The 25,843-nt window shown below is 46.7% G+C and overlaps 1 protein-coding gene across 22 annotated transcripts in view; it reads left to right on the forward strand.

The window, feature by feature from the left end:
* Positions 1 to 25,843, forward strand: part of LOC129831305 (microtubule-actin cross-linking factor 1-like) — a 258,379-nt gene that overhangs the window by 143,990 nt on the left and 88,546 nt on the right. For 20 of the 22 annotated variants that reach the window (XM_055894583.1, XM_055894588.1, XM_055894594.1 and 17 more), the window contains 19 exons: positions 58 to 162; positions 424 to 519; positions 891 to 1,016; positions 5,707 to 5,859; positions 8,830 to 8,984; positions 9,168 to 9,294; positions 10,048 to 10,231; positions 10,912 to 11,078; positions 11,259 to 11,437; positions 12,519 to 12,657; positions 12,848 to 13,041; positions 14,050 to 14,209; positions 14,485 to 14,568; positions 14,927 to 15,034; positions 15,150 to 15,248; positions 15,392 to 15,502; positions 15,656 to 15,747; positions 15,914 to 16,049; positions 18,557 to 25,837. In XM_055894583.1, coding sequence (XP_055750558.1) covers positions 58 to 162; positions 424 to 519; positions 891 to 1,016; positions 5,707 to 5,859; positions 8,830 to 8,984; positions 9,168 to 9,294; positions 10,048 to 10,231; positions 10,912 to 11,078; positions 11,259 to 11,437; positions 12,519 to 12,657; positions 12,848 to 13,041; positions 14,050 to 14,209; positions 14,485 to 14,568; positions 14,927 to 15,034; positions 15,150 to 15,248; positions 15,392 to 15,502; positions 15,656 to 15,747; positions 15,914 to 16,049; positions 18,557 to 25,837 — 9,696 coding nt within the window. Of the gene's footprint in view, positions 1 to 57; positions 163 to 423; positions 520 to 890; positions 1,017 to 5,706; positions 5,860 to 7,149; positions 7,373 to 8,829; positions 8,985 to 9,167; positions 9,295 to 10,047; positions 10,232 to 10,911; positions 11,079 to 11,258; positions 11,438 to 12,518; positions 12,658 to 12,847; positions 13,042 to 14,049; positions 14,210 to 14,484; positions 14,569 to 14,926; positions 15,035 to 15,149; positions 15,249 to 15,391; positions 15,503 to 15,655; positions 15,748 to 15,913; positions 16,050 to 18,556; positions 25,838 to 25,843 lie in introns of those variants that run through there. The other 2 variants (XM_055894587.1, XM_055894586.1) reach the window with 2 other exon arrangements.

Below are 25,843 nucleotides of genomic sequence, written 5' to 3' on the forward strand. Positions count from 1 at the left end.
GTTTGACACAGATATTCCCCTGGGTGCTCTTCTGAATGGTCTGTCATCTTCTCGCAGGAAATGAGGTCAGAGCTGGAGGAGAAACAGGAAGTGATGCACTCGCTGCAGGAAACGGCCGACCGGCTCTGTCAGGAGAACCACCCGGCCAAACAGACAGTGGAGGTGAGGTTGCCTAGCAACAGAGCCATTAAGGCCGTTCATTGGCCTTTCAAAATATTGGCTTTCCATCTACGTTACTTGTTGTTAGAAACAGTGCTGCATTCGATGTTCACCTGAAAATAAGATTGTTAGTATATTTTGTACCTAATGTTTGGGTTACGGAGCTTGAGTGTGATTCAAATAAGGAGCTTGAGAAATACGTATTCGGGAAGCAACATGGACTAGACTAACACTCACATCCCATGTGCCGTTCCATTTCCCCAGGCGTACAGTGCAGCGCTGCAGACCCAGTGGCAGTGGGTACGCCAGCTGTGTGTGTGTGTGGAGCAGCATCTCAAAGACAATACTGCCTACTTCCAGGTTCGGAGATTTGAGCAAAGCTTAGCCCACGTCCCTTTTACACATTATATCTGATACTATTACGTTATACCTGTAATATCCATCTGGTCCTTTACGATGTCAATTGTTTGTTGGTTTTCACGTAGACGGCGTCATAAAAGATCAAGATGAAATGAAATGCACTTTATTTGCCTACGTTTAGTTTGTCTATTTACTACCTATCTATGTTTTGACTTGCCCTTAATTGGGAGTTTAAAGCTATTTTATCTTCAGAAGCGCTTTAATACTAGATTAAATGTTGGGTATCTCATAGGGTCGGGCAGCTGTGGATGGATTATATATAAGCTCCTATTCTGATCTCTGTGTTTTGTGTCCTTATTGCCACCTGTCAGTTTGTGAGTGACGCACGGGACTGCGAGACATACCTGCGTCAGCTCCAGGACACCATAAAGCGACAGTACACCTGTGACAAGGACAGCAGGCTGGGCAAGCTGGAGGACCTGCTGCAAGACTCTATGGTACTGTACATTCATTTATAATTCACACGTTTCTATGGTACTTCGAGTGCTGTTGGATCAAACGCACTCAAACGTGTTCATCCGAACCGGATCAAAAGCACCTCAATTCCTCCACCAACTCGTCAAATTACCTACATCCCTGCTACTTGTTCCAGTATTGCATGTGACCTACTTAGCCAAACAGCGTTGGCTATAATCATTTAGGTATCTGCCAGTGAAAAGCTTAGGCACATGATTATAGCTTATCCACATTTAAGATAATAAGCTACTGGTAATTGCCAAAATAAGGGAAACACCAACATAAAGTGTTTTAATAGGGTGTTGGGCCACCACGAGACAGAACGGCTTCAATGCACCTTGATCATACATTCTACGAGTGTCTGGAACTCTATGGAAGGGATGAGACGGCATTCTTCCACGAGAAATTCCATCATTTGCTGTTTTGTTGGTGGTGGTGAACGCTGTCTCAGGCAAAGACCCAGAATCTTCCATAAGTATTCAATTGGATTGAAATTGGGTGACTGACACACACACACACACACACACACACACACACACACACACACACACACACACACACACACACACACAGAATATGTTTTACTATCATTGTGGGGACCTAAAATATATTTCCATTCAAATATCCTATTTTCCCTAACCCCAATTGTAAACCTAACCCCTAAGCCTAAAATAGTATTTGTCCTCGTTGGGGACCTGCAACATGTCTCCATGAGGAAGAATTTCTTGTTTTACCAAAGTCCCCTTCGTGGGGACTTTTGGGGATTTCTATTACCCATAAGGATAGTAATACACACACACACACACACACACACACACACACACACACACACACACACACACACACACACACACACACACACACACACACACACACACACACCCTTTAAACCCTCTATGCTTCTTTGAGAACCCTCTTTCAAAGTCACTGAGATCTCTTCTTCTATGGTAGCCTAAATAATGGGCAACTGAACATTTTTCTACATGACCCTAAGCATGATGGGATGTTTTAATGCCTTAATTAACTCCGGAACCACACCTGTGTGGAAGCACTGGCTTTCCCTATACTTTATATCCCTCATTTACTCAAGTGTTTCCATTATTTTTGCATTTAAATGTACGTCACTTTGACACTCCTGACATATTTAGTAACCGTATCCACTGCTAGCTAATGGCTCCAGTGTTAGCTACAGCTGTCGCATGAGGCTAATGTCATGCTAATACTGTACCCGTTAGCTAGCTGTTGATACTACAAGTCTTTAGCTACCTCACCTAGTCCCACAGCTGCTTTGGGCCGACGCAGTCTAGCGAGCGCTAATCTACTCTAGTGTACCTCTGCTGATTCACGGCCCCTGTGGCGCATGGCCACTCTGCCAGCGCCATGCCCACCTGACACACGGCAGATGGCACACTGGGAAGCGGGCACGGCTCCACGGGACTGAGCACTGTGAGCAACGGACATATCCTCTCTGGCCATAGAGATCGGAGGGAAACGTGTTTACATTGATACAAAATATTTTGAAAGTATGATTGTGTGGTTTATATCGAGGAGGGAATGGATGGTCAGGATAAAAACACTGGCAGTCAAAAGTTTGGACACACCTACTCATTCCAGGGTTTTTCTAGATGTTTACTATTTTCTACATTGTAGAATAATAGTGAAGACATCAAACCTATGAAATAACACGTGTTGATTCATGTAGTAACCAAAAAAGTGTTAAACAAATCAAAATATTTTTGAGATTCTTCAAATAGCCACCTTTTGCCTTGATTACAGCTTTGCACACTCTTGGCATTCTCTCAACCAGCTTCAGCTGGAATGCTTTTCCAACAGTCTTGAAGGAGTTCCCACATATGCTGAGAACTTGTTGGCTGCTTTTCCTTCACTCTGCGGTCCAATTTATCCCAAACCAACACAATTGGGTTGAGGTCGGGTGATTGTGGAGGCCAGGTCATCTGATGCAGCACTCCATCATTCTCCTTCTTGGTAAAATAGCCCTTACACAGCCTGGAGGTGTGTTGGGTCATTGTCCTGTTGAAAAACAAATGATAGTCCTACTAAGCCCAAACCAGATGGGATGGCGTGTCACTGCAGAATGCTGTGGTAGCTGTGCTGGTTAAGTGTGCCTTGAATTCTAAATAAATCACAGACAGTGTTACCAGCAAAGCACCATCACACCACCTCCTCCATGCTTCACTGTGGGAACTGCACATGCTGAGATCATCCGTTCACCTACTCTGCGTCTCACAAAGACACGATGGTTGGAACCAAAAATCTCAAATTTGGACTCATCAGACCAAAGGACAGATTTCTACCGGTCTAATGTCCTCGTGTTTCTTGGCCCAAGCAAGTCTCTTATTCTTATTGGTGTCCTTTAGTAGTGGTTTCTTTGCAGCAATTCGATCATGAAGGCCTGAATTCCTGTTGTCTCTGAACAGTTATGTTGATGTTGATATATCAGCCAGCAGCATACCACCCTGCATACCACTGCTGGCTTGCTTCTGAAGCTAAGCAGGGTTGGTCCTGGTCAGTCCCTGGATGGGAGATCAGATGCTGCTGGAAGTGGTGTTGGAGGGCCAGTAGGAGGCACTCTTTCCTCTGGTCTAAAAAATATCCCAATGCCCCAGGGCAGTGATTGGGGACACTGCCCTGTGTAGGGTGCCGTCTTTCGGATGGGACGTGAAACGGGTGTCCTGACTCTCTGAGGTCATTAAAGATCCCATGGCACTTATCGTAAGAGTAGGGGTGTTAACCCCGGTGTCCTGGCTAAATTCCCAATCTGGCCCTCAAACCATCATGGTCACCTAATAATCCCCAGTTTACAATTGGCTCATTCATCCCCCTCCTCTCCCCTGTAACTACTCCCCAGGTCGTTGCTGCAAATGAGAACGTGTTCTCAGACAACTTACCTGGTAAAATAACGGTAAAATAAAAATAAAATAAATAAAAATATGTGTCTGTTACTTGAACTCTGAAGCATTTATTTGGGCTGCAATCTGAGGTGCAGTTAACTCTAATGAACTTATAGCAGAGGCTTCTCTCTCGTCTTCCTTTCCTGTGGTGTTCCTCATGAGAGCCAGGTTCATCATAGCGCTTAATGGTTTTTGTCACTTCACTTAAAGAAACATTCAAAATTCTTGAAATTTTTCGTAAGGACTTCTTGCCATAATATGGTATTTTACCAAATAGGTGCCATCTTCTGCTATCTTTACCCCTACCTTGTTCCAACACAACGGATTGGCTCAAACGCATTAAGTTAAAAGTTAATTTGTGGAATTTCTTTCCAAGGCACACCTGTTAATTGAAATGCATTCCAGGTGAGTACCTCATGAAGCTGGTTGAGAGAATGCCAGGTGTGTGCAAAGCTGTCATCAAGGCACAGGGTGGCTACTTTGAAGAATCTCAAATATCTCAAATATATTTTGAATAGTTTAACACTTCTTTTGGTTACTACATGATTCCATGTCTGTTATTTAATAATTTGATGTTTTCACAATTATTCTATAGTGTAGAAAATAGTAAAAAATAAATAAAAACCCTGGAATGAGCAGGTGTGTCCAAACGTTTGACTGGTACTGAACATGTAGATGTGTTTTGCTGTTATCCTGGGTGCTTTTGTTTGTGTGTCTGGGTGCTAGCCTCATTTCAAGATACCAAATGATGAGCACATCACTGCACTCAGTTTGAGCCAGCATGTGTGTGTTTGGTGTGAAATGGGGTGTTAAGCGCTGGGCGGTTGATTAAATTTCCAATGCCGTGTGTGTGCGTGTTCTCACTGGGGGAAGATTAAAACAGACTTTGACAGATGCCTCATTCGCTTTATTCCATAAAAACAACCACCAAAGCCCTATATTAGACCGATGCAATGCATTTGAATGGCTAACTAATGAAGTTACAGTACCTCTACCCATTGTACTCACAATTCATTCTTCCAAATAATACAATGGATAATGGCTATACACCAAAAATGTATCCGAAGTGACTGTTTCTCTCCTCCGCCATTTTGTTTCCCGCGTTGGACTCTTGACTCATGGTCCACCTCTAATAGCACTAACCCGTTGCTAATGCTAGTTCAATGTTAATTCGGCCTGTGTGAAATTCATCTCTGAAGTGTAATGCTATTAGCATATTAGTGCTTCCCTCACTCACTCTAGCCCTTAGCTCTCCCAGTGCCTTGAGCCTCTGTTAAACTGTAATGAAGCTTTCTGTCAGGAAGTTAGTCCATGTGATGAAGCTTTCTGTCAGCAAGTTAGTCCATGTGAATATATTTCTACATGCCACCATGAGGAGTTAAGCTAAAGCCTTTTTTAATGTTTAATGGCTAGCTTGAAAGCTAATGCTAGTGCTGAGCTAGCTAGCAAACACTGTCCCAGTGTCACCAATTTGGCGATTGTAAGCTAAGCTACTGGGCCCTATAGCTATCCTGTTGAGCTGAGAAGAGAGAAGATCCCTGCTGTACATGATAAATTGGGCTACTGTGGAGTCCAATGTAATCAATATGTATGGAAACGATAGTAAAATAATAGGAAATGGACTGAAGATTGAAAGGTATATGTTATCATGTAAGACTATGCCTATAGATCACATACAGTATTACAAAAGCTGACCACTTGACTGACTGACTGATTTGATTGTTTGACACCCTCACTGACCAATGGCTGTACCCTACAGGAAGAGAAGGAGCAGCTGATTGAGTACCGCAGCTCTGTGGCCAGCCTGGTGGGCCGGGCCAAGACGGTGGTGCAGCTCCTCCCCCGCAGCGCCGAGAGCACCCTGGGAAGCACCACGCCCATCCGCGCCATATGTGACTACCGGCAGATAGAGGTACCACACCCACACTGTCATGACAATACCAGGGTCCTGTTCATTAGGTGCCAAACGGAGGAAAACAGAAGGACACAGGGAGGGACTGTGTGGAATTGTCCAATCAATTTTAAAAAAATGTACATAATTTTCCGTTGCAGGACATTTTGAAAAAAAAATCTGTTATGTGTCCTTGTGAATACGACCCAGGTCAAATTACCCCACTTCACCTAACTGTATCCTTCTGCCAATTTGTTCCGTCACTACCCTGCACAACCCCTCTCAGCCCCACCTACACCTTAGCAATCCAATACGGTGCATTTTCAAGCAAACGGCTGTCATCATTGGCTGCTTTCGCCATGCCATTGTTGGTGTATAGAACCAGTCCATTTGTCAGCTAAAAAACATGTTTTCAATAGTTGCTTCAATAGCATGTATTATTCAACCATGAATTTAAACTGTGACCCCCCCCCCCCACATAGGGGTTCTACAATTTCCAGTGTTGATTGGCAGATTGCTGCATTAGAACTATTGAAATGTGGTTGTTGTTGCAGCCTAGTAGTGCCACTACACATCACTAGATAACGTTGTGCTTTTTGAGAACAAATAAAAATGGTCGATTTTGGCAGAATGGGCTCAATTATCCTTAGGATTCGTAATCATCTACTCAATATTTTGAGTCTTCTACTCAATATTTTTCGTAGGGATATTCAGATGGGCTTTTTTTAAACGGCTCAACTTTCCCATCGATTTATTTTTCAGCTGAGAACACCGCAATATTGGATTATGCCATTGTATCACAATGGATCGGCAACACTCGTTACAAATCCCCTGAAGGAGCCCACGGTAGCCGCTCCGAAGTCTAGTAATGATTCATGAGAAGAGAATTCCATTTGGCCACTGACACCCGACTCGCCTCACACTCACATGTGAAGCCTCTCCACCGCCCAAAGTGCTGTGTGATGCTAGCAGAGAAGCTAAAAGCTATGAATTATGAATTTCTCCCACCTGTGCAGACTCAGGCAAACATCTGAAAATCTGCGTTTCCACTCCTGTAATGTTGCATAGGGACAGGAGGTGGCTCGGACACAGCTATTTTAGTTCTGCTGTGTGAGTCTCTCTGGGACTAGGACGGTTTTCCCAGTTAGGCGTGTGTGAGGTTCCGTTACATTCTGGTCAGGTGGAGGTGCAGTGGTTACTGCAGGGGTGTGTCTCAATAGTCACGAGTGGCTTCTTCTACTCCTCTCCTTTCCTTCATCTGCACCTACTAGAAACACACACACACACACACACACACACACACACACACACACACACACACACACACTTAGATTGACACCAACTACGGGCTCCTTTTAAAGTAGACACACACAACCCGGTCTTCATGACGCTATCCCAAAATAATCTTTCATATGTCTTCTTTCTCTCCATCCTACCGTTTCCCCTTCCTACCCTCTATCTCTCACTCCTTCGTCTCTTCCTCTCTCTCTCTCCCTTCTCGTGTGTCCGCCGGGCTGTCAAGGCTAACGTTCAGGTATTACTGCTGATGTCCTCCTCCTCCTGCTCCTCCTCCTCCTCCTCCTCCACCTCAGCGCTCAGCTCTCACACGGCACACTGAATACTCCCTGGTTACTCTACGCTCCTATCAACTGATTTAGGATCTGTTAGTTTTCTTTATCTCGGTTGGATTTCCGACCTATATGAGATAACGGTCCAGATCAGCTGGTAAGGGTGAAGTAGACGTACGACTGACCCACAGTATCCCAGCTTATTCAGCCAGTGAGACTATGTTTTAGCCGCAGTCGTAAGCTTTTTTGTACATTTACGTTGCAGTGTTTCTGTGTGCGCAGGGGGTGGGTTGAGAGAGGGGACAGCTGTGATTATTATTATTTGACCATGCTGGTCATTTATGAACATTTGAACATCTTGGCCATGTTCCGTTATAATCTCCACCCGGCACAGCCAGAAGAGGACTGGCCACCCCTCATAGCCTGGTTCCTCTCTAGGTTTCTTCCTAGGTTTTGGCCTTTCTAGGGAGTTTATCCTAGCCACAGTGTTTCTACACCTGCATTGCTTGCTGTTTGGGGTTTTAGGCTGGGTTTCTGTACAGCACTTTGAGATATCAGCTGATGTACGAAGGGCTTTATAAATACATTTGATTTGATTTAGATGCACAGGCCTCGCTTTGCTGCTCTGGACATTGTCATTTTTAACATTTTCATTTTTCCAGAGCGTCGGGACCACACCGCACAATGCCAAATTGAGTCTCTTACTACCCTAGCTCTCTGTATTTGTTGGCCAGATGTCAACAGATCTTCTAATGAGTGCGGGGCACATGTAGACATTTTCAGTCCCATGGATACTCTTATAGTTCCAGGGTTTTTAAATGGCTGCTCAATTCAATATGGCACCGTGGTGATTCTAGTGTCTTTTTCAGTTGTTAGGGCTTTGGCTAACCACATTAAACCCATGAACGTTTCCATTTTGATTTGCGTTATTTGTTTGTTGCCGTAAAACTTTATTTTTCCATTTGTTTTCCCTCTTTCCCAATCTCCCAACCTTTTCACCTCCTCAACTGTCCACGTCTCTCCTCATCGATCTTCATCGATTCCTCTCTCCCAATATCTCTCCCATCCTCCCCTCACACCCACATCTCGGTATCTCGTCCTCTCCTCATCGCTCCATCTGTACCCATCCCTTTTTCATCTTCCTTCCCATCCCTCCTCTCTCCCACCTCTCTCTCCCACCTCTCTCTCCCACCTCTCTCTCCCACCTCTCTCTCCCACCTCTCTCCCACCCCTCTCTCTCCCACCTCTCTCTCCCACCTCTCTCTCCCACCTCTCTCTCCCACCTCTCTCTCCCACCTCTCTCTCCCACCTCTCTCTCCCACCTCTCTCTCCCACCTCTCTCTCCCACCTCTCTCTCCCACCTCTCTCTCCCACCTCTCTCTCCCACCTCTCTCTCCCACCTCTCTCTGCCTCCCTCCTGTAGATCACCATCAGCCGAGGTGAGGAGTGTGTGTTGGAGGACAACTCTCAGAGGACTAAATGGAAGGTGATCAGCCCCAGTGGGAATGAGGCCATGGTGCCGTCAGTCTGCTTCACCGTACCACCGCCCAACCAGGAGGCCATGGACACCGCCAGCAGGTACACACTCACATAGCACACACACACACACACACACACACACATACACACGCAGTTCACATATTCATATAAACATGTGCACACACACGAGCAGATCAACACACGCTTTCACACACGCGGATGCCCATACACACTCCCACCTAACCCTGCTGTCTATTGAGAGTGTTATTCCGTGTGTTGTAGGATGGAGCAGCTGTACCAGAACGTGATGTCTCTATGGCACAATCTACACGTCAGCATGAAGAGTGTGGTCTCCTGGCACTACCTGCAGAAAGACATCAGGACCGTCTCCTCCTGGAGCCTAGACACGGTTAGACATACTGTTTTAATGTCACAGTTCGTCTCTATGGTTGACAGAAATATCCTGTTGCTGTCCGTCTCTCTCGTGTCTGTCTTCAGCCACATTTGTCTCACTTAATTGTTCTACTTCTTATAGTTTCTTCCAAGCATATTTCTCTTTCTCTCTCACCCTCTTTCTTTCTCTAACCCACTCTCGCGTTCTCTTTCTTTTGCTCTCTCGCCCTCACTCTCTTTCTCTCTCTTTCTTTCTCGCTTTTTTTCTCGCTTTCTTTCTCTCACTTTCTTTCTCTCGCTTTCTTTCTCTCTCCCTTTCTCTCTCCCTCTCTCTCTCTTTCTCTCTCGCCCTTTCTCGCTTTCTTTCTCGCTTTCTTTCTCTCGCTTTCTTTCTCTCTCTCTCTCCCTCTCTTTCTCTCTCGCCCTCTCTCGCTTTCTTTCTCTCTCTCCAGCTGATATCTCATATAACTTACTTTATGGTGTATGTCCCTCTGTTGTCAAATGTCTTCCTCTTTCCCCTCCATCTGCTAATATGTTCATATCCACTTCTTACCTATGACTAAGGTCTTAATGCATGTTAATTAATACACATATCAACATGTTTTTGCACCATGCACTTTAGGGACCACAATGGAAAGAAGTATCTGGCTTTATGGCGCTATCCCTGTCACGTTGAGAAAAAAAAGCTTTTTTTACTGGACGAATCAAATCAATCACCACTCTTCAATTTAGCTCACGTACACCTATCTCTTTCTCTCGAACCCCTCAGGTACGTTCCCAGACCCCTGTGGCCAGGGACCAGGCTCTGAACCATTTGGAGGCCCACCTGGCTGACTTCCTCTCTGACAGCAAAGAGAGCGCCCTCTTCAACCCCGCTGAGAGACGCGAGCTGGAGAGAGACGCCCACACCGCCCAGGAACACTGCCAGGACCTGCTGGTCAACATGGAGACAGGTAGATGGACAGATATGGTGTCTCAGTCCCAATTCTCCACCCTTTTCCCTGAAGTGTGCACTTGTTCACTCCCGTGCTTGGATTTAAAAGCGGAGGATTGGTGTTGCTTACACACAAGCGGAGGATTGGTGTTGCCATGCTTACACACATCCTTTGGTTTTAAATGCATCAGGGTAAGTCACGTTTCAGGGGAAAGGGTGGAGAATTGGGAGGCAGTTGGGGGTTTGGCTTACTTTTTTCACATATTTACTTAACTTTACTTGCTTGGTAGTATTGAGATTCATCCAAATTATTGATAGTGCACTAAAAAGACAAATGTGTCTGTTTAGCATGGGGACAGGTAGATTGACAGAGTGCATCACCTCAATTACTCGAGTCTTGGCTTCATCCACATTTGGGGCATGAGGGCAACATTGGGAATTCTAATGAAAGGGTTTTGTGATGGTGCGTTGACCCAATTAAGTGGGATGGAAATGAAATTCTCTCTTGTCTTATCTCCCCACTCCCGCTCCCCTCTGTCTCTATTTACCCTTTATCCACCCCTTCCTCTCTCTTTTCATCTACTCTCCCCCTCTTTCCACCACCTTCTCTGTCTCTCTGTCTCTGTCTCTCTCTCTCTGTCTCTCTCTCTCTGTCTCTCTCTCTCTGTCTCTCTCTTTCTCTGTTTGTAACTCATCTAGTGGAGAAGGATGAGTCTGTCTCTCGGTCCTACCTGTCAGAGCTCCAGAACATTAAACTGCGTCTGGAGGAGGCGGAGCAAAAGCTGATGCGCAGCATTCAGACTCCACCCCCTAGCAACCTATCGGGCAACAGCATCGACAACACTGTTCAAATTGCAGAGCAAGAGGTCAGTATGGTGCTACAGCGCCATCTGCTGGTCACCAGAGTCTTAACCCTCGTATTAATCTACCAACAAAAAGGGGACCAGCACTAACTTTATTCAGTTGCTTTCACTTCTTTTCATGTTTCAACTTATTTCTACATAATGAATATGCAAGTCAAGACTAAGCCTTATTCTCGGTGTCAGAAGCTGCAGTCGGACCTGGATGGCCTGCGGACCAGTCTTGGTGAGGTGTCGCGTCGCTGTGTGAGTTTCTTTGAGGAGAAGCCCACCTCCTCCACTGTCCCCATGCTGCGCTCTGAACTCAACCTGGCTGTGGAGAAGATCGACAGACTACACAACCTCTCCTCTGTCTACCTGCGCAAGTACGTAGACACACACACACTCAAAGTACTCTCTCTTAAAACCTCTTTGGGGTAGGTGTCCCGCTATGTGTTCCACTACGACAACATCCGGTGAAATTGCAGAGCGCAAAATACAAAAATAGTCATATTAAACATTCATGAAAATACAAGTGTCATACATCATTCTTTATCTTAGAATCTTGGTAATCGAACCGCTTTGTCTGATTTACAATAGGCTTTACGGCGAAAGCATAGCATTTGATTGTCTGAAGACAGCGCCCTGTATACACCAGCATTAAGAACATTTTTCACACCAACAGAGGTGTCACAAAAATCAGAAATAGCGATAAAATAAATCACTTACCTTTGAAGATCTTCCTCTGTTTGCAATCCCAAGGGTCCCAGCTACACAACTGGTCGTTTTGTTTGATAAAGGCCTTCTTTATATCTCATAAAAGTCAGTTTAGTTGGCGCGTTTGATTCAGTAAGCCACCCTTTCCACTCGTTCAACATGCAGACAAAGGAATCCCAAAAGTTACCGATAAACTGCGTCCAAACAAGTCAAACAACGTTTCTAATCAATCCTCAGGTACCCTAATATGTAAATAAACGATCAAATTTAAAACGGAATGTAGTAAGTTCAATAACGGAGATAAATAACAAAGTGCGCGCCCTCATTCACGAGCGCCATAAGACTAGAGTCCTAACGAGGGACACCTTAGAAAACTACAACTACTTGTTAATTTTTCAAAAAACACCTTTTATAAAGACTGACATCCAGTGGAAGCCATAGGTACTGCAATCTGGGTGCTTTTTGGTTGGAAATTCAATAGGCCAACATGAATGGCAGGTTTGAGGTTTGAGCTTGCCATATCAGTTCTGTTATACTCACAGACATTATTTTAACAGTTTTAGAAGCTTCAGAGTGTTTTCCATTCAATGCTACCAATGATATGCATATCTTAGCTTCTGGGCCTGAGTAACAGGCAGTTTACTTTGGGCACGTCAGTCATCCGAACTTCCGAATACTGCCCCCTAGCCCAAAGAGGTCTCTTAACCAATATACTTGACTAAGTATCGCTTGCTTCCCCCTTTTGCCCAGGCTGAAGACAGTGGATGTGCTGATCCACAGCTTGCAGGCCGCAGAGATCCAGGTGAAGAGGTACGAGAGCAGGCTGAGTGAGGAGGACATCGTCCCGGCAGACGGCAACGCAATCCAGGCCCTACGGGAACAACTGGGGGTAAGAGACTGGCAGATACAATGAAAGAACAAACTATCCACTAATATCCCACTAATTCAGATACTGTACAAATGTTTGTACAAATGCATGAAAAAGTTATTGATGTAGGCGTTGCGTGGACCAAGATTATGATTTGTTTGTTAGTGTGTCCACGTAATGATTCTCTGCCCCCCCCCCCCCCCCCCTCCAGACGTGGCAGTCAGAGCTTGAGGACCAGGAGGGAGTGTTGAGCTCCCTGCAGTCGGGGGTGCAGAAGGCCCGGGAGACGGGGACTCAGCTGAACAGGCTCCACCCAGACCGCAGCCCGGAGCTGGAGCGCTACCAGGAGAAAGCCGCCCAGCTCACCGAGAGGTGGGCCGGAGTCAAGAGACAGATGGACACACGGTGAGTGGTGGTGGTGGATGGTTGGAGTCAGTGTTAGTCATATCATTTTTATGGAAGTCTTATGTGAAACTTAAGCCTTACTCTGTATTTGTACTGTAGGTTTATGCTTAAATGAATACAGTATGTCCTTGAGATGGGGACAGATTTGGAAAACCACCGTTCTGGTCAATTGTGAAATAAAGGCGAGCATAGACCAGGGATGAACAACTAGATTCGGCCGCAGGCCAATTCTTTCTTGAGCGGGTGGTCGGGGGTCCGGAACATAATTTTTTTTAAATGAGACTGCAAATTGACCGCAACAAGCCCAAACAGACTAAAACATAATCATTTCAAACCTTGATTACATTTGGGAACATTGTCCTGTGTAGGGTGCCGTCTTTCAGATGGGACGTTAAAACGGCTGTCCCGACTCTGTGGTCATTCAAAATCCCATGGCGCCTATTGTAAGAGTAACCCACGGTGTCATAGCTAAATTCCCAACCTAGCCACATTCCATCATGGCCACCTAATCATTACTAATTGGCGTATATCACTCCTCACATCTCCACCTGATAGCTGATGTGGTGGTCTCCGTGCATCACTGAGGTGGGTGCTACACGTTGATGGTAGCTGAGCTGACTTTCACCCTACCATGTAAAGCGCTTTGAGTTCCTCGCTAGAAAAGTGCTACATAAATCCAATCAATTATTATTATTATATCTACACTATTATACAATCTCTCTATTATGCGTGGGAATACTTGGGAACAGATTATTTAAAGATGAATTCAAATCACTTGGAGCTGATTTGCTGTTGTTTTTACGGTCTTTTATGTCCAACAATGAAAATTCAACAACAGAAAATACATTTGTATTTATTTATTTTAGCTCATAAAACTTGGGTGGCCGAATAATACCACCCGCGATGCGCCAGTTGGGGAACCCTGGCATCGACCCATATCACTGATTGGGTACATTATTGAATGTTGTGATGTGTTTATGTGCGTGGATTTCCTCCTTGTTGTTCCAGGCGAGCCGAACTAGAGGCTCTGGGCTCGGTCCTGCAGCACTACAGAGACGGCCACTCTGCTCTGATCCACTGGATAGAGGAGACCACTGAGAGACAGGAGAACACTCAGCCTGGACAGACTGACAGCAGAGTCCTGTCTGAACAACTGGCAGAACAAACGGTGAGCGGGATGGATGGAAACCGATAGAGGTAGAAAGACAGATCCAAGGAGATCTGACAGAAAGGGAGAGAGAGAAGGACTACACAGCAGATAGATATTGACCCAGCCATAGAGAAAGGTTCATTGAAAGAAGAAAAAAAATAGATATGAATGATAGCTTTGTTTAAATAGGATATTGAGACTGATGGCTATTGAAACGAATGGAATGATCCGAGTGTGATTGAGTGACTTCTGTAAATGACGTCTGTTCTCTTGGACCTGATTCCCCTCCTCAGGCATTAGTAGCCGAGATCGAAAAGAACCAGACCAAACTAGACGAGTGCCAAACCCACTCCAAACAGTACTGCACCTCTGTCAAGGTACAGTACCACAGCACTTTGTCATTGTAATGTAAAGACACATTTTTGGGTGATCGGAAACGGACTCCTAAGTTAGCATTTCGCTGTTAGTCTACACATATTGTTTTACGAAACGTGTGACAAATAACGTTTCCATTTGATGCCCAAAAATATGGTGATTCATGCTAGGTGTTTTTTCGCAAGTCATACATTTTGAATTGAGGTGGGCTACAAGGTGTACTGGATTATAAATACATTTGATTGATCGGATACCCAATTTCCACACAAAATGTCCTATACCAATACAACATAAAACGTTTTTTGTTTTTGAAATCAGTTCGTTGTCACGATGTTACACGTATCCATGTTTGTCCATCAGGACTACGAGCTACAACTGATGACATTCAAAGCCTTTGTGGAGTCGACCCAGAAATCCACTGTTAAGAGGAGGAGGATGCACTCTTCATCAGACGCCATCACGCAGGAGGTAAGGCGAGGGAGACGATCGTCGCGATGTAATGTGGCTAATGTATTTATAGAAACATATGTGTCAACGTCTGTGTGTGAAGCCAAGAACAGAAACCATTTCTTTGCCATTCCAGTTCATGGACTTGCGCACACGCTACACAGCCCTGGTTACCTTGACGACGCAACACGTCAAGTACATCAGCGATGCACTGAGGAGACTAGAGGAGGAAGAGGTATGTCTCGCTCTCTCTTTCGTTCGCTCTGTTTTTTTGGTTTCGTCAACCTTCCTCTGTTTGTGGGATTTGTTGTCTGTATCGCCAATACCTTTCTATCATGATGACATGATCCCCCCCCCCCCCCCCCCCCACACACACAGAAAGAGGTGGAGGAGGAGAGGCAGCAGAGGGTAGACCAGGTGTCAGAGCTGCTGGGCTGGGTCAACGGCCTCCAGGGCGCCTCCGCCGAGTCATCCATCGCGGCGCAGCAGGTCCAGACATATTATTAAATACATCTAGTATCTTATGGAATTGAAATGTATTCATCCACTGTCTTACTTATAGCACACTCTCTTAGCCTATCAAATGAATATACCGGTGTTTCCTTTATCACGTTGTTTTAATCATTTGAGTTGTGTTTCTAGGCTGTCGGTGAGCAGTTAGCGGCTAAGAAGGAGGAGGTGGCTCAGGCTATCAGGAACACCCAAGTCTTCCTGATGTCTAAACAGGCCAGCAAGTAAGTTCAGATTTCTCCTACACACATGCATACATACCACTGTATAAACACACGAATACTGGATACTCACTCATTAACATCTCACCCTTGTCCACACACCACACGCATGTGGCAAGCCCCACCACACACACACAAGTTCAAACTGACAGAAACATTTGTCCTCTAGGTTGTCCCCAGAGGAACGTGTCCAGGTGACCTCCCAGCTGGATGAGCTGACGGCCACCTACAGCCAGCTGTGTAACCGTTCCACCGCCCGACTGCAACAGCTGGAGCAGGAGCAGGCCAAAGAGGAGCAGAGAAAGGTAGAGCGGATGGAGGTTGCGCGGGCTACAACCATAAACTCACTAGCGAGTTGCCAATGTGAGCTTACGACGTTGCTGTTCAAGTGTGTTGCTCACTGGCAATGTCTGTCTGCCTTCTGTGACTTTGAGGTTCTGAAAGGGAATATGCTCGCGAGCCGTGTTTGTGTGCAAGCGAGAGTGTGTCGCATGTTGTGTGTCGCCCGTCACCCCGTGTGCATTTTTTGACACCCATCATCATCACCACCATCATCATCCCCCATAATGAATGTTGTCGACTCATAGACTTGGTTTTGCTTTAACAGACATTTCATGTAATTGCATGGGGTGAGCCCCCCCCCACTTGCACTCGACAACCCGCTTGCAATCATGTCACCCGTAATCACCATCATCAAACAAATCTGCATAATGGCTAGTCTATGGCCCCCTATTGGAATAGCAGTCGTAGAGCCGAAGAAGTCATGCTACCATTTAGCTATAGTAGCTTTTAGATAGGAGGTGCGCCCTCAAAGTCCGCCTTCGTGGTCACGAGATAGGCACCCGACCATATGCTCCACATCACCTCTGAGCACTCATTCGTAGACAATAGGTGTGACCCTAAATTACAATGGTCATTTACTGTCCCCGCACTACTTTCCGGACACGACCTTGTGTTTCATCCATGAACCTACAAAAGCCCATTATTCTTCGTAAACGCGCGCGCATACTCGTTCACATAGTCGAAATCCAACCACGCTGTCATGTCCCCCCCCCCCATATACATCAGTCCAAATGTGATGGTATGCGATGTGAGTGTATCAGTGATATATATAATGTATGAGAGTGATTGTGAGTGTGCTGGTGTGTGCGCGTAAATTCCCACCCACGAGTGTGTTTTCTATGAATGGTGTGTGTGATTTTCTGGGTAGTTCTATACACTCAGGGGAAAATGTACACACGTTGCATCAAAGCACTTGTCAGAGAAGAACGTCTAACTGCCAGTGTCGGCTTAGTGTGAGCACCAGAGGCCAGCTACGCAAACCCCCACGTCACCGTTTGAGCATGATGTGTCCAGATCACAGTGTGTCTGAGCGTGTGTGTGTATATGTTTGTGCCGTCTAATGCATTAATATGTGTGAAATAATCAGCATTTTGCTTCAAAATCACTAACAGCTGCCAGAAGAGAATCAAGGACATCCAGCTCTGAGCAAAGGATAAGAGGGGCTGTAGTTAGGCCAAGTCAGTATGAGGCAGAATCCTATTATCTATGTTTAAGTTGAGCTATTCTATGTATTCTGCCACTTAGCCAGTGAGCAAAGAATCAGTCCATTGTGGGTTCAATGTAAGTCAGATTTGAGAAAATCCATTTATAATGTGCCAATGAACCGTAGTCCAAAGTAAATTGTGCCTCTCAGCCATAGCTAGTGAATGGTCCAGAGCCTATGGAGTTTATAGTATAGTGAGTCTATTGAAATGGAGTGTCAGTCAGGTGAGTCAGGGCCATCCAGGCAGCGCCTCAGGTAGATAGCATGCAGAATCCTAACGCCAAGCTTCTCATCTGTCGCTCTTCAATCTGCCGAGCCCTCGGCCTGTTAGTGTTTGCGCATCGCGGGCCAGCCCCGTACGGTAAGTAGTGCTCGCTTTCTCTTACCGTTGCTTCCAATCTGACCTGCCTTTTCTAGCTTTATCTTCTCTTTGATCGCTCTTTCTCTCCTTCCTTTGCTGTTTGTTTTTACCTCCCTTATGGAGGTTTCCTGGTATATTGGTTCTCTGCATTTCTGTTCTCTATGTAGCCGTGCTTTGTAGAACAGAGGTAAGTGTTCTTGTGCCATGCCGAAAGAGAAATAATATGGGTGCTAAAGATTGACTCCCGAGCGGCGCAGCGGCCTAAGACACTGCATCGCAGTGCTAAAGGCGTCACTACAGACCCGGGTTCGATCCCAGGCTGTGTCGCAGCCAGCCTCGACCGGGAGACCTATGAGGCTCCGCACAATTGGCCCAGCGTCGTCCGGGTTAGGGGAGGGTTTGGCCCCTCAGAATGTCCTTGTCCCATCGCACTCTAGCGACTCCTTGTGGCGGCCTGGCGCATGCACGCTGACTTCGGTCGTCAGCTGTACATTGGTGCGGGCTGGCTTCCGGGTTAAGCGAGCAGTGTGTCAAGAAGCAGTGTGGCTTGGCGGGGTCGTGTTTCGCAGGACACATGGCACTTGACCTTCGCCTCTCCCGAGTCCGTAGGGGAGTTGCAGCAATGGGACAAGACTAACTACCAATTGGATATCACGAAATTAGAGAGAAAAAGGGGTAGAAAAAGAAGATAACTGTATTAATACTATATCGTATTGTATCTATTGAAATATGCTTTCATCACCGTAATTATGTCAAAAGAATTATTATGACTCTTTGGTAAAGGGTTATTTTTTTCTTGCTGGATACTTACGGGCTATGGATTCCTTAACAAAGTACTCATCAGACTGTTAAGTGTGTGATTAGAAGAAAGTTCAAATATTCACTTACTTTGTTTCTCTTCACAGAGCCAAGCTGCCATTGGTGGAGTTATTGACCTGGGCACCATGGAAACTGTCCCAGTCTTCCAAGCTGCTCAGCGTGGCCTCATTGATCAGGACACCTGCCATGTCTTATTGGAGGCCCAGCTCACCATGGGTGGGTTATTTCATCCTGTCTCCCCTGTGAGCCTATCACTGGAAGAGGGCTTCAACTGTGGCCTGATTAATAGTATCATCAGCCAATCCCTAGCAGAGCTGGAGAGTGCCTTGCATCTTGTCGACCAGACAGAACAACTGGAGGGCCAGCTCCTCCCAGTGGCTGCAGCCATGGAGGAGGGCCTTATCAGAGAGGAGTTGGGGCTGCGTATCCTGGAGCTGCAGATGAACACAGGAGGCCTGAGGGAGTTGGGAGGAAGAAGAGTGACCTTGGATAGTGCTGGAGAGATGGGCCTGCTGACCCCAAGGGTCTACACCAAGCTCAGGTCACGGGTCAATCGGAGGGAGCTCGTTGACCCTAACACAGCCGAAAAGCTGAATCTGTCTGAATTGCAGCAGCGCTGCGTCCTCAGCGATGACACCGGCTTGCATTTGCTGCCAGTCAAACAGCAGCCAGGAGGCACCGTCTGCCTCGCTTCCGGCAGGAAGGTTGGGATCTTCCGTGCTGTCCAAGAGAATCTGATTGACAGGCAAGTTACGGTGAGATTGCTGGAGGCCCAGCTATTTGCAGGTGGGATCGCTGACCCCCGTACGGGACGCCGCCTGACTGTGGACGAGGCTGTGCGTCACAATCTGATGGACCAGGACCTGGCCTGTGCCATGCTGACCCGCCAGCTGCAGAGTGGTGGGATACTAAACCCTGTAAGTGGGGAGCGCCTAGGGTTGGAGGAAGCAATCCAGAGGGACCTGCTCTCACCTCGTCTGGCCCTGCTGGTGCTCGAGTCCCTCTGGGCTTTTATGGGGATGCTCTGGCCTGAGTCAGGGGAGCTGCTGCCCATTGCAGAGGCTCTACAACAAGGGGTCATCTCGGGAGAGCTGGCTCTGAACATCCTGAGACAACGCCACACGATAGGTGCCCTGTACCTTCCTGAAACCCCCAAGGTTGTGTCCCTGAATCAGACTAAGGAGGTCCTTGAACCCAAAGTGGCTGAGATTTTGAAAGAGATTCAGATCCCAGATGTGCTACACAACATGAACCAGTCAGGCTCCCCAAAACTAAATCGCCTAAGCTGGGGCTCCACTGGGTCATCCCCTCCCTCCTCGCCACCTGCCTCTTCCTCAGAGCACACATGTGTCCCCTCATTTCTGGAGGAGATGGCCCCTGATGAGCAGGCACATCACCGCCTGCTTTTCCATTTAATGACCCACAGTTATATAGATGCCCATTCTGGCCAGCGCTTAGTGTTGCTCGAGCCTGAGCTGGTGGAACTTGTCAAGGCTGCTACTGGTCTGATCAATGTGGATCCTATTCCTGGAGTGGTTGTGTCAGGGTTGACTTTGACTTCAGAAAGACAGGAGTTTATGGAAGTAGTGCCAATTGTAAGTTTGGCAGATAATCGGCAGACAAGGGAAATTGGAGAGGTCCAGGAAAAGAAAACATTCAGCTTGTCTGAAAAATATATTTCCTCCAGAAAGATGGTAGAAGAAGCTGATAGTCAAGAATGGGATGGTACACCTGACATGATATTGCAGGCTAAGCAAACTGGAATTAAGGAGATGGGACAGGTAGACCTTGACTCAACCATGAGAATAAGTGAGGAGGGAGATCGAGGTGTACATAGAGAAGTAAAAAGTGAAAAGGAGGAAATTGTTATTTTTGAAAGTGTCAAGCCCTCAGCTGGACTACCAGAAAATCAATCAATTACAGACTCGTATGAAGAGGGGCTGGTAGAGATTAAATCAGAGGGAGCAAGAGATAGAAGTCACAAAAAGACAAAGGATAAGGACTCACTCATGGAAGACATTGACGGTACACTTGTTGAAGCCTCAGAAATGTACTCAACCCCATTTAAGACTGAGGCAGAGACTCTGATGCCAACCCAATCTGATGCCAACCCTATTCCACCATCAGAGACTAATGAAAATGAGAGCATGCCTGTGAGTGTTGGAGTTAAACATACTATGAAGGATGCTCAGAGGGTCACAGTGAAGACCCCACCCCAGGTTATGAGTTTAGAGGCAGCAGCAGTGAAGAGTGAGGATGATGTTGAGCTGGAAAGGTTGACCTCAGAGCTTCACCAAGGGGGTCTACTGATGGAAGGAGGGCAGCGGCTTCTCCCAGATGAAGCCGTGGCTCAGGGGGTCCTCCCTGGACACACTGCAGTCAAGCTGATGGCCAAGGCAGGACTTTTCGGAGGTTTCCTGGATGTCAGTGCATGCGAATCTCTGAGCATGGAGGATGTGATGCAGGAGGGTCTGCTTGACGAAGACCTGATGTGGAGTGTGCTGAAATCAGAGAAGACCCTGGCAGGGGTAGTGGATGTAAAGAAGGGGAAGATTTGTACCCTGAAGGATGCTGCTCGGGCAGGCCTGATAGACTCCAACACAGCTGCTCGGCTTCTGGAGGCTCAGGTGGTCTCAGGGGGAGTGGTTGACCTGCGGAGGGATAAGAAAGTGTCTGTTACCCTGGCAGCCAACCTTGGGCTGATAGAGGAGGACCAACGAGAGAAGCTAGTTGCGTTGGAGAAGTCATACCGTGGAAAATACTCAGACCCAGATTCAGCGCTAACCAAAGCAACGTTGCAGCTGCAAATGGATGGGGTTGTCGATCCCAAAACGAAGTCACCTGTTTCCCTAAAGCAAGCCCTTGAAAGAGGTTTGCTTGGGCAGGAGGAAGTCTATCAAGCCTTGTCCCAGCAAGTGGCAGAGGGTGGCATCGTGCATCACAACTCTGGAGTTAGACTGTCAGTTGCTGATGCTTTGCAGCGAGGTTTGGTAGACCGTGCCATAGCCCCAGAACTGGGGGAGTTAGAGAGAGCATGTCAGGGGGAAGTCGCCCTCTCTTCAAACCCAGATGCTGCCCTCCTCCAGGCGTCCACAGGTGCCATTTTTGACCCTGATTTAAAGTGTAGACTTACATTGACAGAGGCTGTCTCCGATGGTCTGCTCGATGAGAGCACTGCCAAGAAAGCAATGGTTTCTCCAGGGGTAACACAAGGTTTGTTGGATCCACAAAGTGCCCAAATTGTGCCGTACTCAGACCTTGTAAACCAAGGCAAGATTGACATTAAGAGCGGAAAGCGCTTCTTGGAAGTGAAGCCTTTCAAGGGAATTCAGGATAAGCAAACAGGTGAAATCCTGAATTTAGCTGAAGCAATTGCATCTCAACAAGTTGATCCGGTCCCAGCACTCAGAATGTTGCAAAGCCAGGCAGACACTGGAGGGATTATTGATATTTCCAATGGAGCTAGGCTCCCTCTGCCTAAAGCCTCTAAGAAAGGGCTGGTGGGAGAACATATGGCCAGGCTCATTGCCACCAACCAGGTTCTGAAAGGGGGCTTGTTTGACCCTTCCACAGGGCAGAGAGTCTCTAGCCTGAAAAAAGCTGTCAAAGATGGGCTTATATCCAGAGAAATGGCTGCAGAACTCCAGGGCAACTTGGGCTCCATGGAAGTAGAATGTGACGATGAGGATAGTTCAACACCCATTGCCTCTTCAAATGGGACCTATAGTCCTGCAGTCACATTATCAATATCCAGTCCAGACAGCCAAACCAAAATAATTATTGAAAGTTCTGAAGTTATTTCTCCATCCCCACATCCAGAAGAGTCAGAAAAGGGTTATAACCCTTTAATGATCACAGAGGACATTGTAAAGACTCTAGAAGCCGGAACGTTCAAGCAGTCAGAAGATCTGCAACACCATGGCTCTGTACACATTGAAGAAGAAATGAGAGATGAACAGGTCTCAATAGCCGGGAAGTCATTGGAAATTGAGTCGGACCAGTCAATCAATTTGTTGGCTCAGTTTGCAATCAATGCGAAGAAAAGGGTTCAGCAGGCCCTTCAGGAGATGGAGACTCCGCAAGATGTTACTGTTCGACCACCAGAAAATGATAACAAAAAGGGGTCTAGACCTGTGGGCGACAGTAGTTCAGTCACGCAGAAGGGGCAGTCTGCTATGGGCAAAGAACCACGAATGGACTCGACAGGGGCCATTGGCAGAGAAGGTAGGGATCAACAGGGCAGCATAGACATTTCTACACTAGTTGAGAGATATGAAGGGAAGACAAATGTGGCAGAAGACAGTACTGAGAACGTGGTGGAGCAAGGTAGAGTGGAGGTTGAGAGGGACACAAAGATTGAGGTCACAGAGTGTGATGATCTTGGACATGCATCACCCCCTTCCAAGGAGGCCGAAGGTAAGAGCAAAAAGAAGAGGAAGAATAAGAAGAAAGGAAAAGGGGAGGTTGATATTGAGCAAAGACCCTCAGAAAAAGCTGATATTCAGAAAACGGAAAACAAAGACCAGAATGTACAGTCAGAGGGTAAGGATAAGGGTATTGAGTCCACCAGAGGTTATGTTACCCCACAGGAGAAAGAGGAGTCCCTTGTGCAAGATGTTCAATCTGCACTTGGAAGTGCCAAGGCACATTCTGTTGAGAGGTTTGGAGATCCAGAAGATATTGGCAAAGTAAGGGAAGGTTCTACTGTTCCGCTTGGAGCCATAGAAGATGCTCTTGAGGTAGAGAGCGATGGTACAGAAGAGTATAAGGTCTTCGAGGACAAAAGACGGGTGGAGAAGAACAAAACGTCTAAGATACCTATGGCATCAGAGAAGGTTGAACCTGTGACAGTGGAGATACCATCCATCCATGATAAAGCAGATTCTGAAGTGACAGTAACGAAGGGTGTTCTCGACAGCTTGGACAAAAAGTCTAAGATACCCATAGTAGCAGAAAAGGTTGAATCTGTGGCAGATGAGCGATCGTCCATCCATGATAGAGTATCCATTCATAATAGAGTTTCTAAGGATGAGCAAAAGCGGGAAGGCGAGCAGATTGTGGGAAAGAGTGATTCAGATGGGGAGAAGACGGTTTCTCAACAGACTGGACAACAGGAGCATAAGGATAGAAAAGAGGTGGAATTCACTCTGAAAACCCACCAGGCAGTAAATGACAAAGAGGCGCTTTTACGGAAGGCGAAAGAGAGTATCCTGAGGAAGGTGTTTGGGCGAGGTGTTAGTGAGAAGCAAGCTGCAGATGAGCTAGAGGCACTGCGTCAGGGAGTGGGGAAGAAGGAGAGTTTGGTGACATCCGTAGAGGAAGTTAAGACTGTGGTGAGTCCTGAGGTTTCACCAGAAGAGAGTAAAGGAATTGACAAGAAGGAAGGAGAAAGAGAGAAAGTTCTGCCTGGCCATTCTATGATTCCCTTAGCAGCAGAGGAAGTGGAAAAAGCTCTGCCATACCAGGTTAAAGGAGGAAGGAAAGGGGAGAAAGTTTTACTAGACCTGGCTAAAGGAGAGAAAGAGGATAAAGTTCTACCAGACCAGGCTAAAGGAGGAGAGAAAGCTCTGCCATACCAGGCTAGAGGAGGAGAGAAAGAGGAGAAAGTTCTACCAGACCAGGCTAAAGAAGGAGAGAAAGAGGAGAAAGTTCTACCAGACCAGGCTAGAGGAGAGAAAGAGGAGAAAGTTCTACCAGACCAGGCTAGAGGAGGAGAGAAAGCTCTGCCATACCAGGCTAGAGGAGGAGAGAAAGAGGAGAACGTTCTACCAGACCAGGCTAGAGGAGCGAAAGAGGAGACAGTTCTACCAGACCAGGCTAGAGGAGGAGAGAAAGCTCTGCCATACCAGGCTAGAGGAGGAGAGAAAGAGGAGAAAGTTCTACCAGACCAGGCTAAAGAAGGAGAGAAAGGGGAGAAAGTTTTACTAGACCAGGCTAAAGGAGAGAAGGAGGAGAAAGTTCTACCAGACCAGGCTAAAGGAGAGAAAGTTTTACTAGACCAGGCTAGAGGAGGAGAGAAAGCTCTGCCATACCAGGCTAAAGAAGGAGAGAAAGAGGAGAAAGTTCTACCAGACCAGGCTAGAGGAGAGAAAGAGGAGAAAGTTCTACCAGACCAGGCTAGAGGAGAGAAAGAGGGGAAAGTTCTACCAGACCAGGCTAGAGGAGGAGAGAAAGTTCTACCAGACCAGGCTAGAGGTGAGAAAGAGGAGAACGTTCTACCAGACCAGGCTAGAGGAGAGAAAGAGGAGAAAGTTCTACCAGACCAGGTTAGAGGAGAGAAAGAGGAGAAAGTTCTACCAGACCAGGCTAGAGGAGAGAAAGAGGAGAAAGTTCTACCAGACCAGGCTAGAGAAGGAGAGAAAGAGGAGAAGGTTCTACCATCTCAAACAGACCAGCTTAAAGAGATGATGCCGGGAAAGAAAAATAAGAAGAACAAAAAATCTAAGATGCATAAAGTGGTAGAAAAAGTTGAACCTGCGACAGAGGAGAAGCCATCCATCCACAATAGAGCAGATTCTGAAGTGAAATCCACCCCGGGTGATCTAGAGAGCTCAGTCTCTGGGGAGGAGCAGAAGATTGAGAAGCAGCAAGACAATAAATCAGACGGTGATGTTACAACGGTGGCAAGTGGTGAGGAGCTGAACAAAATAGCTGCCTCTACCCAGAGTCTTAGTGGAGTTGACACCAATCAACAAAGATCAACCCACACCACTGCACCGTACCAAATCAATGCACACCTTGAGGAGAAACCTAAGGAGGATATTTCTTTGAGGAGAGAAATTGACCCACATGGCAAGGAAATTGAACAATTTAGGATTGGTACACCTGAGAAGGATGTCCACCCAGACACCCATCGTGTTGTTGACGTTGTGGATGCCTCTCCTGAAGCCCTTGTATCCATGTCAGGCGCCCACCTGGCTCCAGGTACCCAGACTGCTAAGACCACAGAGGAAACTGATGCACATCTGGTGAAAGATACTGAGGAGGACCGGTCTCCGAGCAAACAAACTGATCTTCCTGGCAAGGACATTGAACAACTAAGAATTAGTACACCTGAGGAGGCATTTTTGGCACCTGCTACCCAGCCAGCTAACACTACTGGCAAAGGGAAGAAGAAGAAAACGAAACAGCAGCAAGAACAACAGCAGGAGCAGAAACTTGACAGTCCCACTGAAACTGAGTGTAAAGAGGAACAGTACCTTGAGGAGTCCACAGAATCAGGACAGTCCTGGTCTGACGAGACCCCACAGTCTGATGCAAATGAGATTGTTGAGTCTGATACAACAGAGAGCTGGGAGAAGGAGGAGGATGGAGAAATCCAAGAATTGGAGATAAGGAAAGAGAAGAGCCCAGCTAAGACGGGAAAGGTAAGC

The sequence above is a fragment of the Salvelinus fontinalis genome, chromosome 32, assembly GCF_029448725.1.
Source record: "Salvelinus fontinalis isolate EN_2023a chromosome 32, ASM2944872v1, whole genome shotgun sequence".
Lineage (NCBI taxonomy): Eukaryota > Metazoa > Chordata > Actinopteri > Salmoniformes > Salmonidae > Salvelinus > Salvelinus fontinalis.